We start from the raw sequence: 13,142 nt of genomic DNA, 5'->3' as shown, positions 1-13,142 counted from the left end.
CAGTCAGGCAGGTAGTGAGATCTGTGTGGTAGTCAGGCATGCAGTGAGATCTGTGTGGGAGTCAGGCAGGCATTGAGAGCTGTGTGGCAGTCAGGCAAGTAGTGAGATCTGTGTGGGAGTCAAGCAGGCAGTGAGATCTTTGTAGGAGTCAGGTAGGCATTGAGAGCTGTGTGGCAGTCAGGCAAGTAGTGAGATCTGTGTGGGAGTCAGGCAGGCAGTGAGATCTGCGTGGTAGTCAGGCAGACAATGGGAGCTGTGTGGGAGTCAGGCAGGCAGTGAGCTGTGTGGGAGTCAGGCAGGCAGTGAGAGCTGTGTGGGAGTCAGGCAGGCAGTGAGATCTGTGTGGGAGTCAGGCAGGCAGTGAGAGCTGTGTGGGAGTCAGGCAGGCAGTGAGATCTGCGTGGGAGTCAGGCAGACAATGGGAGCTGTGTGGGAGTCAGGCAGACAGTGAGAGCTGTGTGGGAGTCAAGCAGGCAGTGAGATCTGTGTAGGAGTCAGGCAGGCAGTGAGAGCAGTGTGGCAGTCAGGCAGGTAGTGAGATCTGTGTGGTAGTCAGGCATGCAGTGAGATCTGTGTGGGAGTCAGGCAGGCATTGAGAGCTGTGTGGCAGTCAGGCAAGTAGTGAGATCTGTGTGGGAGTCAAGCAGGCAGTGAGATCTTTGTAGGAGTCAGGCAGGCATTGAGAGCTGTGTGGCAGTCAGGCAAGTAGTGAGATCTGTGTGGGAGTCAGGCAGGCAGTGAGATCTGCGTGTGAGTCAGGCAGACTATGGGAGCTGTGTGGGAGTCAGGCAGGCAGTGAGAGCTGTGTGGGAGTCAGGCAGGCAGTGAGAGCTGTGTGGGAGTCAGGCAGGCAGTGAGAGCTGTGTGGGAGTCAGGCAGGCAGTGAGATCTGCGTGGGAGTCAGGCAGACAATGGGAGCTGTGTGGGAGTCAGGCAGACAGTGAGAGCTGTGTGGGAGTCAGGCAGACAGTGAGATCTGTGTGGGAGTCAGGCAGACAATGGGAGCTGTGTGGGAGTCAGGCAGGCAGTGAGAGGTGTGTGGGAGTCAGGCAGGCAGTGAGAGCTGTGTGGGAGTCAGGCAACAGTGGGAGCTGTGTGGCAGTCAGAAGGTGGGGCCTCCTTGCAGCTTTCTACTGAGCCTGTACTAGATTGACACTGTAGGAGATACCGATGCCAATCTCAGCAGTCACATTTAAAAATTGCATGTGTGTTTTTTTTTACTTACTGTTGTCGTTCTGTGGCAATGCCGTATAGGTAGCAGAGAAACCAAAATATGAGTTGGCATAATCGGCGCTGAACAACAATGTTAAATAATTGGAGCTGGTTTGCAATTCTTTTTGTATACGACCGCATAGCACATCCAGGATAGGTGAGTCTGTGTCTGGACCATCATACACAGCAATAAAGTCAAATCGACAGGCAGCGTCTGGTTCAATGCTATAGTGGAACAGAATATGAGTCAGAAAAAGACATGGCTTTAATCAGCACCATAACATATAAAGCTATTGTGAAATAGCTAGAGCTGAATAATAGCAGGTTGTTGCAAGATGAAAAATACTACCCAATCTCCCAAATGTCCCAACTTCCTCACATAAAATGTATGAGGCTGTTTTAGCATATGGCCTGGGTGGATCAGAGCTGTAACCTAAAATGTACTAAATTTAAAAATTGGAAAGGTTGAGATGTATGATGAGGATGTAGTTGTCATCCTGATGTACGGGATCCCAGGGGTCAGAATAGACCTCTAGCGTCTGTCTCTTCAAGTAGGACCTCTAGCGCCTGTCTCCTCCTCGGTGGCAGACATTTTTAGAGGTTTTTTTTAAACTGCTATCAGTGAAAGCGCCCCTGCAGCCCCGGTGCTCTCAAGCCACTGCGGGGGCTATTCTTATGCTTCCTCACGTGCATACCTGTCATCCCAAAGAGGGAGTGAAAAGGCACTAATAGCGTTACCCGAAAGAGCTGGGAACTCTGCGCTGGGAGAAGATGCAGAAATGCATCTTCTCCAATTAAAGCCCTGACAACATGCATTAAACCCCTGGCAACAAGTAGGAGACCCTTGACAAGGAGTAGGAAACCCCTGTCAATGAGCGCCACACACACTGCAACCATTATAAATACACCAGTGGTTTTGCTGGGTTAGGTATGGATGACCGGTGGACGGTATACCGGCAGTCAATATCCCTACAGCTGCATCCGGCCCGCCAGAATGCTGGCAGCGGGACGAGTGCTAAGAGTCCCCTTGCGGGCTCGCTGCGCTCACCATGCTGTGGGCTCGGTGGCCTGCTGCGTTCACCACAGGATCTATTCCCACTCTATGGAGTGGGAAAAGCCCTGTTGCGCCGGGATTCTGGCTGGTTGCATTGTCGGCCGTCGTAAATCCAGCGTCAGTATCCTGACCGCTGGGATCCCGACAACCGGTAAATTAAACGTATCCCGTTTTGCTTAGGCTATATCTATCATTGTTTTTGAACTTCCATATGTATGAGTCCTAAGTGTATAAAGTTGCTCTTAACTTACAAGATTTCACTGAATGACAGTTTCACTTTTGTGTTCTTTGGTACTTCCAGATTCCAGACACATAATGTAAAGGGTTCGTGCCTGCCGGGATAATTGGGGGAAGAGATGGTTCCTGAATAACCACGGAGATTTGCACCGCATTGAATATCTTAAGAGAAGTAGGAACAAAATTAAAGAACAATATGTTCATTCACAAGTTATTTTACAGAGGTTTCCAGTCATTTTATACATAAAAAAAGCTTGTCCCTGTCAGCTAATGCCAGAAGGCATCAGCCACTGTACCCTAGGGCTACACTCTGCACAATCTAGCAGAAGAGGGTTCCGCAGGAACCTTCCCTGACAATGCCCGTTGCACATATGCTGTAGTGCTCTGGAGTTCCTATAGAGGAGCCCACGTCCCTGCATGTGTAATTTAATACATTCATGGGAATCTTATTTTCTTATTGCTGTAAAATGTAATTATAATTATCACACCTAGGACCTGATAATTAATAAATAAGCCCTTTTTTTCATTGAACTGGTGTTTATAGCAGTGAAAGATGCAATGTTCATGGGTGGGATGTAATGAAGTCAGAGTTTTTTTAAAGGGGCAATCATGTACAAAGCATGCCGGGCGAACTCAGATGTTTCAATCATGTACAAGTAGGGAGGCCAATCCCGGGATCGGGATCGGCGGGATCCTGGGATTTAGGCCAAAAATAGGCTGGGATTCAATCCCGGGTTTGGAAGCTCCAATCCTGGGGATTGCTGGATCAGGCGGCCCTTTAATGCCGGGCAGCATGACCTCTGACTCTGAGGTCACATTGCGCAGTCACCCGCCGCTGAGCCCGATGGTACGGTGGCCCCTCACCTGCTGCCTCCTCCCGGGTCCCCCTGCAGTCACCACATCTGAAGGAAGTTTCCCGTCTGAAGAGGCGAGGCGGGGCGTGGGGGACGGCAGGACAAAGTAAAATAGCCAATCCCGGTTATTGCGGTAATCCCGGGATTGACCATTTTTCTATCCCGATACCCGGGATTGAAAAAATGGCCCGGGATTGGCCACCCTATGTACAAGACATGGTTTAGCCTTGTACATGATTGCCCCTTTTACAAAAAAAAAAGTCTGAGTTTGGCCGGCCTCTCACACGGCCGCCGTACTCTGACTTCATTACATCCTGGCCAATATATTAATTAACATAATAAAACATTGTATATCTTATTGTTTCTTTTCTCTTTTGCTATATGGATGTTTTATTCTATTTGTTTCTTTCTGTAAGTCTGGTATTTCTATTTTTATTTTACCCCCTGACAAATAAAGTCTTAAAAAAACATTATGGGTGGAATGTAATACCCTGTTAAAAGCAGTACGAGACTTTGTGAAAGCTCTCCTGTTTTTTTAAAAGCGCCAATCATTTACACAGCAAAACCAAACTGATTTTTTTTAAAACAGCAATGACTGATGCTTTAAAAAATTCAATTTGGTTTTGCCGTGTAAATGATTGCCGCTTTAAAAAAAACAAAAAAAAAAACAACAACGGGAGAACTGTCACAAAGTTTTGCACTTCCTGCTTCTCAAGGGAATTACATTCCCCCTATATATCTTAGCACAGCTTTAATGAATTTATTCCCACTGTAACATTCAAAATACATATTGGTAACACTTATATATACTGACAGTATTAAAAAATATCTGGTACTAAATATACAATTACTATTTAGGTGTAATCCGAGTATAATCGCAGCGAGTTAAAAGATTAATTTTCACTATCCCTAATTCCTACATGATTTATACACCACTATGTAACAAAGTGCAACATTTTTAGAAAAGGCTTTCTTCTTATTTCTGTGCTAGGTCTGCATCTGTGAAGTTTGGTGTAGACTGAAAATAAGCAGCTCCTATTCAAGAAGATGCATTTTTCGGAAGCACCATTTACTGTACTGTGCTCTGTGATTCTCATTTGTTAACATTGCACTTATGGCCTCATTCCGAGTTGATCGCACGCTGCCGATTTTCGCAGCGCAGCGATCAGGTTACTACTGCGCATGCATATGCACCGCAATGCGCAGGCACATCGTACGGGTACAAACAGCATTGTTGCTTCTAGCGACGATTCCATTCGCACAGCCGTTCGCAAGGAGATTGACAGGAAGAGGGCGGTTATGGGTGTCAACTGACCGTTTTCTGGGAGTGGCAGGGAAAACGCAGGCTTGTCCAGGCGTTTGCAGGGCGGGTATCTGACGTCAATTCCGGGACCGGACAGGCTGAAGTGATCGCAAGGGCTGAGTAAGTTCAGACCTACTCAGAAACTTTTTCGGCCCGCTCGGCTGCACATGCGATCGCACACTTGCAATGCGAAAATACACTCCCCCGTGGGCGGCGACTATGCATTTACACGGCTGCAAAAAGTAGCTAGCGAGTGATCAACTCGGAATGAGGGCCTTAGGTGCAAAATGTGCACTGGATCACAGCAGTCAATCAGCAGTTAGCCTTTATATATATTGTACAAATTAAATAATAAAAGCAAGTGTTTCATTGGTTGCTATAGTTTACTGCAATGTACAGTATGAAATGTAATACAACAGTAATAATTCACTGGTGAAACTGTCAAATCTGCTGTAAACCCCCAGCAACCAGCCAGTGAGTCACTAGACAAGTAGCTCTTTCCTGTGGTCATAATGTATCTCCACTAGCTTGGGTGTGGTATAAGATATACAGATATACAGGGGCAGGCGTATTAACCTGGAGAAGGCATAAGGAATTGATAAACCAGTGATATGTGCAAGGTGATAAAGGCACCAGCCAATCAGATCCTAACTGTTAATTTACATATTGAAGCTGATTGGCTGGTGCGTTTATCCCCTTGCATTTATCATTGGTTTATCACTTCCTTATGCCTTTTCCAGGTTAATACATCTGCCCCACAGTAACTAGATAGACAGTCATTAGGTTGACATCCATATGATCGATATGCATTATGTCAACAGGGTCAAAAGGTTGACATGGTCAAAAGGTCAACCGGTAAAAGGTAGACAGTGGGTACGGTCGTCAGGCACAAAAGATCGACATGAAAATGGTCGACACACAAAGGTTGACACATTTTTATTTTATTTATTTTTGTGTGTAATTTTGTATGTTGGATTGGGTGTGGTATGCAAGGTCGACTACACTTAGGTTGACAGTGTCTAGGTCGACCACTATTGGTCAACAGTAAGTAGGTCAACATGGTTTCTATGTCGACATGTACTAGGTCGACATGACAGAAGGTTGACGTGCGTTTTTTCATTTTTTTGGTGTTGTTTTCTCCGTACAGTGACCGGGAACCCCAATTAGTGCACCGTGTCCCCTCATATGGCTCGCTCAGCTGCACTCAGCACAGGTTACCGTTCCCAATTGTAGTCCACGTGGATCGTAAAGTATGAAAAAGTAAAAAAAAAATAAGAATTTACTTACCGATAATTCTATTTCTCGTAGTCCGTAGTGGATGCTGGGGACTCCGTAAGGACCATGGGGATTAGCGGCTCCGCAGGAGACTGGGCACATCTAAAGAAAGCTTTAGGACTATCTGGTGTGCACTGGCTCCTCCCCCCATGACCCTCCTCCAAGCCTCAGTTAGGATACTGTGCCCGGACGAGCGTACACAATAGGAAAGGATCTTGAATCCCGGGTAAGACTCATACCAGCCACACCAATCACACCGTATAACCTGTGATCTGAACCCAGTTAACAGCATGATAACAGAGGAGCCTCTAGAAAAGATGGCTCACTACAGCAATAACCCGATTTTTTGGTAACAATAACTATGTACCAGTATTGCAGACAATCCGCACTTGGGATGGGCGCCCAGCATCCACTACGGACTACGAGAAATAGAATTATCGGTAAGTAAATTCTTATTTTCTCTAACGTCCTAAGTGGATGCTGGGGACTCCGTAAGGACCATGGGGATTATACCAAAGCTCCCAAACGGGCGGGAGAGTGCGGATGACTCTGCAGCACCAATTGAGAGAAACTCCAGGTCCTCCTCAGCCAGGGTATCAATTTTGTAGAATTTTACAAACGTATTTGCTCCTGACCAAGTAGCTGCTCGGCAAAGTTGTAAAGCCGAGACCCCTCGGGCAGCCGCCCAAGATGAGCCCACCTTCCTTGTGGAGTGGGCATTTACAGATTTTTTGGCTGTGGCAGGCCTGCCACAGAATGTGCAAGCTGAATTGTACTACAAATCCAACGAGCAAAAGTCTGCTTAGAAGCAGGAGCACCCAGCTTGTTGGGTGCATACAGGATAAACAGCGAGTCAGTTTTCCTGACTCCAGCCATCCTGGAAACATATATTTTCAGAGCCCTGACAACATCTAGCAACTTGGAGTCCTCCAAGTCCCTAGTAGCCGCAGGCACCACAATAGGTTGGTTCAGGTGAAACGCTGAAACCACCTTAGGGAGAAACTGAGGACGAGTCCTCAATTCCCCCTGTCCGAATGGAAAATCAGATAAGGGCTTTTACAGGATAAAGCCGCCAATTCTGACACGCGCCTGGCCCCGGCCAGGGCCAACAGCATGACCACTTTCCATGTGAGATATTTTAACTCCACAGATTTAAGTGGTTCAACCCAATGTGACTTTTGGAACCCAAAACCTACATTGAGATCCCAAAGTGCCACTGGAGGCACAAAAGGAGGCTGTATATGCAGTACCCCTTTACAAACGTCTGAACTTCAGGGACTGAAGCTAGTTCTTTTTGGAAGAAAATTGACAGGGCCGAAATTTGAACCTTAATGGACCCCAATTTCAGGCCCATAGACACTCCTGTTTGCAGGAAATGTAGGAATCGACCCAGTTGAATTTCCTCCGTCGGGCCTTACTGGCCTCGCACCACGCAACATATTTTCGCCAAATGCGGTGATAATGTTTTGCGGTTACATCCTTCCTGGCTTTGATCAGGATAGGGATGACTTCATCCGGAATGCCTTTTTTCCTTCAGGATCCGGCGTTCAACCGCCATGCCGTCAAACGCAGCCGCGGTAAGTCTTGGAACAGACAGGGTCCATGCTGGAGCAGGTCCCTTCTTAGAGGTAGAGGCCACGGATCCTCCGTGAGCATCTCTTGAAGTTCCGGTTACCAATTCCTTCTTGGCCAATCCGGAGCCACGAATATAATAATAATAATAATAATAATTTTATTTATATAGCGCTCTTTCTCCCATAGGACTCAAGGCGCTTAACAGATACATAGCATAATATAGTACAGTAAATAATGAAGCACATTTTCATAAAATACAGAAGCATGAAGATACTAAAAGGGACAATTATGGGAATGCTTGAGTAAACAGAAAAGTCTTGAGTCTACTTTTGAAGGATTCTATAGTTGGGGCCTCTCGCACTGTGCGGGGAAGTGAGTTCCATAGAGTCGGAGCCGCATGACTAAAAGCTCGACCCCCAGATGAATTACGGGAGATTCTAGGTACTGCTAAAAGTCCTTCATCTACAGATCGCAGTAATCGAGTGGGGCAGTATGGGGTCAGAAGCTGTTTGAGGTACCTTGGGCCTTGGTCATGTAATGCTTTGAAACTCAGTAAGCCAATCTTGAAGATGATTCGCCATCGTACAGGCAGCCAGTGAAGGGAGTAGAGGATGGGTGTTATGTGGCTAGAACGGGGCTGGTTGGTTAATAGCCTGGCAGCTGTGTTTTGCACCAGCTGTAAGCGCTGCAATTCTTTTGCTGGGAGACCAAGGTAGAGGGCATTACAGTAGTCTAAACGAGATGATACAAATGCATGTATGACTTTTGGCATATCATCTGAGGGAATTAAGTGCTTGATTCTGGCTATGTTCCTCAGGTGAAAGAATGAGGATTTGATTGTGGCTGATATCTGATGTTTAAGTGTCAAGCCACCATCCAGGACAACGCCAAGATTCCGCACACGATCACTGGTCTGTAATTCTGAATCCCCGAGTGTAAGTCCAGTTGGTTGGCTATGCTGCAGTCTTGTCCTTTGATGTTGCGGTCGTATCATAAGGACCTCTGTTTTATCCGGGTTCAGTCGCAGCCAACTGGCGCTCATCCACTCCTGTAGTTCAGCTAGACAGCCATTAAGGGTTGCTATTGGGTTATCAGTGCCCGGAGCAAAGGATAAGTAGAGTTGTGTATCATCTGCATAGCAGTGGTAGACCAGGCCATGGCGCCTGATTATTTCGCCCAATGGGAGCATGTATACTGCAAAAAGCATGGGGGATAGTATAGAACCTTGTGGGACACCACATGGCAATGACACTGGTGGTGATGAGTATAATCCAGATGATACTCTCTGTGACCTGCCTGTGAGAAATGATTTGAACCATCTTAGGACTGTGCCATCCAGACCACAGAAATGTATCAGTCGCTCAATCAGAAGCCCATGGTCCACGGTATCAAATGCTGCCGAGAGATCCAGAAGGATTAATATTGAACAGTCACCTCTGTCTTTTGCCATCAGAAGATCATTTAACACACACACCAGGGCTGTTTCAGTGCTATGTCTTCTCCTGAATCCTGATTGAAATGGATCATAAATATCATGGGTTGTCAGGCGGGTTTCCAGTTGATTTGCAACGACTTTCTCAATAACCTTTCCTAGGAAAGGAAGGTTTGATACCGGTCTGTAGTTGGTCATGCAGTCGGGATCTAAATTAGATTTTTTAAGAAGCGGTCTAACAATTGCTTCCTTTAGGGGTCCAGGAAAAATGCCTGTCTGCAAAGAGCATTGAACAATTTTTGTAAAGACAGGACCAATTATATCCATACAACCTATTAGAAGCTTGGTTGAGGCTGGGTCCAGATCACAGGTGGTGGGACGCAAAATCCGAGCAATTTCAGCAGTGTCCTTTACATCCACTGGATCAAAGCTGTTCCATGAAGGCAGGTAGCTTATATTGGCGGGCTTTGTAATTTGGCACTCCTTTGATGGCACTGTGGAGATTCCAGCCCGGATGGTGGATATTTTATCTGCAAAGAAGTTTGCAAACTCGTTGCATCTTGCCTGGGAGAGGGTCTCATCAGTCTGCAGGCATGCTGGCTTGCAAAGCATCTCCACTGTACGGAAAAGTTGAGCTGGCCTATTGTTTGCTGCTGTGATCTCATTTGACAGGAACTGTGCTTTCTTACGAGTGATTGTCGATTGATATTCTTCGTTATGTTTTATTAGTTTTATTTTGTCATCCACTAGGTTAGTCTTCCTCCATCGTCTTTCCAGTCTACGCCCCCTTTTCTTGAGCTCACTAACACTGTTGTCGAACCATGGAGCTTGACGTTGTGGCTTACGAGGTCTTAAACGCACAGGGGCGATAATATCAATTGCAGCCATAACATCCCTATTATAATAACGGACTAGGGAACAGGGATCTTCACAGGCACCCTGTATAGCAGAGAGATCCAGATTTGCTGCAAGAGCCTGGGGAGTCATACCCCTCCTTGGACGATACCTGGTCAACTCCACGGGCAGAGATCTTATTTGAGGGGTTGCAACTGAGAACCAGAGGGAGTAGTGGTCTGACCAGATGACTGGGTTTATTTTTAGGTCAGTGACCTCTAATCCAATCTGAAAGACGAGGTCGAGAGTGTGACCACTTTTATGTGTGGCAGAGGGAATGACCTGTGTGAAGCCCAGACCATTCATTGTGCACAGGAGGTCTTGGTCAAGGCGTGAGAGCTCATCATCCACCCATGCATTGAAATCCCCGAGGATGAGCCATCTTTGATGTTCCAGAACCAGGCCAGCAACAGTGTCTGCAATTTCTTGTAGAAATATCTTTCCATCTCCAGGTGGCCGGTAAATAAGAAGTAGTCTGAAACCTAATCCTGTCGAACTCCGGGCAGCAATGCACTCAAATGAGCGAGTAGTTTCAATAGGGTGGACCCTAAGTTTAAGTTCTTTTTTGAAGCAGATAGCCACCCCGCCACCCCTGCGGTCCAGTCTTGGGTTGTGGATGACAGAGTAGTTTGTTGGTACTGCAGCCTCCAATATAGGTGCTGCATTTTCATCTAGCCAGGTCTCTGTAATACAGGCTAGATCTGCAGATTCAATAAGGTCAGCAATTGTTGCAGTCTTGTTTCTTATAGATCTGGCATTACAAAGGACTGACCTGATTGGGCATACCAGAGGGCCTTCAGTTTTCTTTATGTTAAGTGCAGGAGCTCTGGGTATGGGGGTCACAAAGTGAGAGTAGACAGTTCTGTCCTTCCAAACACAGGGCCGTCTTTTGGGTATCACTTCTATTTGATTGTTCTTTGAGTATGGGGGTGAGCAGGTGGGCAAAGGACTTAGATGGTTACCGGGGGAAATACATTTCCGGCCTGCTCGCTTCCCACGAATGCGCCTGTGTTTTCTTTTTAAAATGCCAAGGGATTGGAGAATAGAAGCCTGTGATGGTGTGATAGGAACTGCAGAGCGTGGTGGGCGGAGTGAAAGAATGAAGCTGGAGCAATACGTATACATTTGGTCATCAATGACAGATTACTATAAATTTGAACTGCATATGATGATGAGAGAGGGAGAGAAAGCAGTGTTTGTTTTTTGTTTTTTTGTTTTTCCTTTTTGTGTTTTGTTTTCCCCCAATTCGGTATGTGATCCAAAATTATAATGGGATTATGAACAAAGTTATTGCTATAACCTATTGTGTATATTTGAAGCAAGTAATAAATAAAATAACTGCTGATTTAGTCAATTATCCTAGGATAGGCAGCCTTTTGAAAAGGTGTTAGAAGCCAATTCCTACTGTGTAGGTGTGGAAAGTCTCAGTGTGAGAGGCCTTTGAAGTAGATTTTTTTTTTTTTGTGGGGGTAGAAGTGATAACATGTCCTGGAAATGGATCCTGATTTTAAACAGTGAGCCTTCAGCAATTCAGAGCCTGAATATACTGATATTAGTAGATTAATGCAATAAATCAGTTATTTGTAGCTCAGAGAACAGAGGTGGATGATGTCTAAGTGAGAGGCTGGATGTAGCCAAAGATAGGTTGTAATCCACAGTACCTTATCTGGGTAATGTCCAATGCAGAGTACAGCAGCTGCTAAACTGAAGGATTTCTCAGTGGAGATATGCAGAGGATTCTGTGCTTACTCCTCTCCATTTTATCAATCTCAGTACCTTGGGTATGAGAGGCAGAGGAGGGAACACATACACTGACTGGTACACCCACGGTGTTACCAGAGCGTCTACAGCTATTGCCTGAGGGTCCCTTGACCTGGCGCAATACCTGTCGAGTTTTTCCCAACGGTTTATAATCATGTGGAAGACTTCTGGGTGAAGTCCCCTCTCTCCCGGGTGGAGGTCGTGCTGAGGAAGTCTGCTTCCCAGTTGTCCACTCCCGGAATGAATACTGCTGACAGTGCTATCACATGGTTTTCCGCCCAGCGAAGAATCCTTGCAGCTTCTGCCATTGCCCTCCTGCTTCTTGTGCCACCCTGTTTGTTTATGTGGGTGACTGCCGTGATGTTGTCCGACTGGATCAACACCGGCTGACCTTGAAGCAGAGGTCTTGCTAAGCTTAGAGCATTGTAAATGGCCCTTAGCTTCAGGATATTTATGTGAAGTGATGTCTCCAGGCTAGACTATAAGCCCTGGATATTCCTTCCCTGTGTGACTGCTCCCCAGCCTCGCAGGCTGGCATCCGTGGTCACCAGGACCCAGTCCTGAATGCTGAATCTGCGGCCCTCTAGAAGATGAGCACTCTGCAACCACCACAGGAGGGACACCCTTGTCCTTGGTGACAGGGTTATCCGCTGATGCATCTGAAGATGCGACCCGATACATTTGTCCAGCAGGTCCCACTGGAAAGTTCTTGCGTGGAATCTGCCAAATGGGATTGCTTCGTAGGAAGCCACCATTATACCCAGAACCCTTGTGCATTGATGCACTGAGACTTGGCTCGGTTTTAGGAGGTTCCTGACTAGCTCGGATAACTCCCTGGCTTTCTCCTCCGGGAGAAACACCTTTTTCTGGACTGTGTCCAGGATCATCCCTAGGAACAGAAGACAAGTCGTCGGAACCAGCAGCGATTTTGGAATATTGAGAATCCAATCGTGCTGCCGCAACACTACCTGAGATAGTGCTACACCGACCTCCAACTGTTCCCTGGATCTTACCCTTATCAGGGAATCGTCCAAGTAAGGGATAACTAAAATTCCCTTCCTTCGAAGGAATATCATCATTTCGGCCATTACCTTGGTAAAGACCCGGGGTGCCGTGGACCATCCATACGGCAGCGTCTGAACTGATAGTGACAGTTCTGTACCATAAACCTGAGGTACCCTTGATGAGAAGGGTAAATTTTTTACATGAAGGTAAGCATCCTTGATGTCCCGAGACATCATGTAGTCCCCTTCTTCCAGGTTCGCAATCACTGCTCTGAGTGACTCAATCTTGAATTTGAACCTCTGTATGTAAGTGTTCAAAGATTTTAGATTTATAATCGGTCTCACCAAGCCGTCCGGCTTTGGTACCACAACAGTGTGGAATAATACCCCGTTCCCTGTTGCAGGAGGGGTACCTTGATTATCACCTGCTGGGAATACAGCTTGTGAATGGCTTCCAAAACTATCTCCCTGTCAGAAGGAGACATCGGTAAAGCCGACTTTAGGAAACGGCGAGGGGGAGACGTCTCGAATTCTAATTTGT

General features: G+C 46.5%; 1 protein-coding gene across 1 annotated transcript in view; it reads right to left on the bottom strand.

The window, feature by feature from the left end:
- CUZD1 (CUB and zona pellucida like domains 1) overlaps positions 1-13,142 on the bottom strand; it is an 81,938-nt gene that overhangs the window by 27,735 nt on the left and 41,061 nt on the right. Inside the window, exons 4-5 of the mRNA XM_063963304.1 lie at positions 2,518-2,665; positions 1,226-1,437 (exon numbers count right to left, since the gene is read on the bottom strand). Coding sequence (XP_063819374.1) covers positions 1,226-1,437; positions 2,518-2,665 — 360 coding nt within the window. The remainder of the gene's footprint in view (positions 1-1,225; positions 1,438-2,517; positions 2,666-13,142) is intronic.

The sequence above is a fragment of the Pseudophryne corroboree genome, chromosome 3 (genome assembly GCF_028390025.1).
Source record: "Pseudophryne corroboree isolate aPseCor3 chromosome 3, aPseCor3.hap2, whole genome shotgun sequence".
NCBI classification, from domain to species: domain Eukaryota; kingdom Metazoa; phylum Chordata; class Amphibia; order Anura; family Myobatrachidae; genus Pseudophryne; species Pseudophryne corroboree.
Note: the sequence above shows the minus strand (reverse complement) of the source record. Positions and strands in the feature narration are given on the sequence as shown.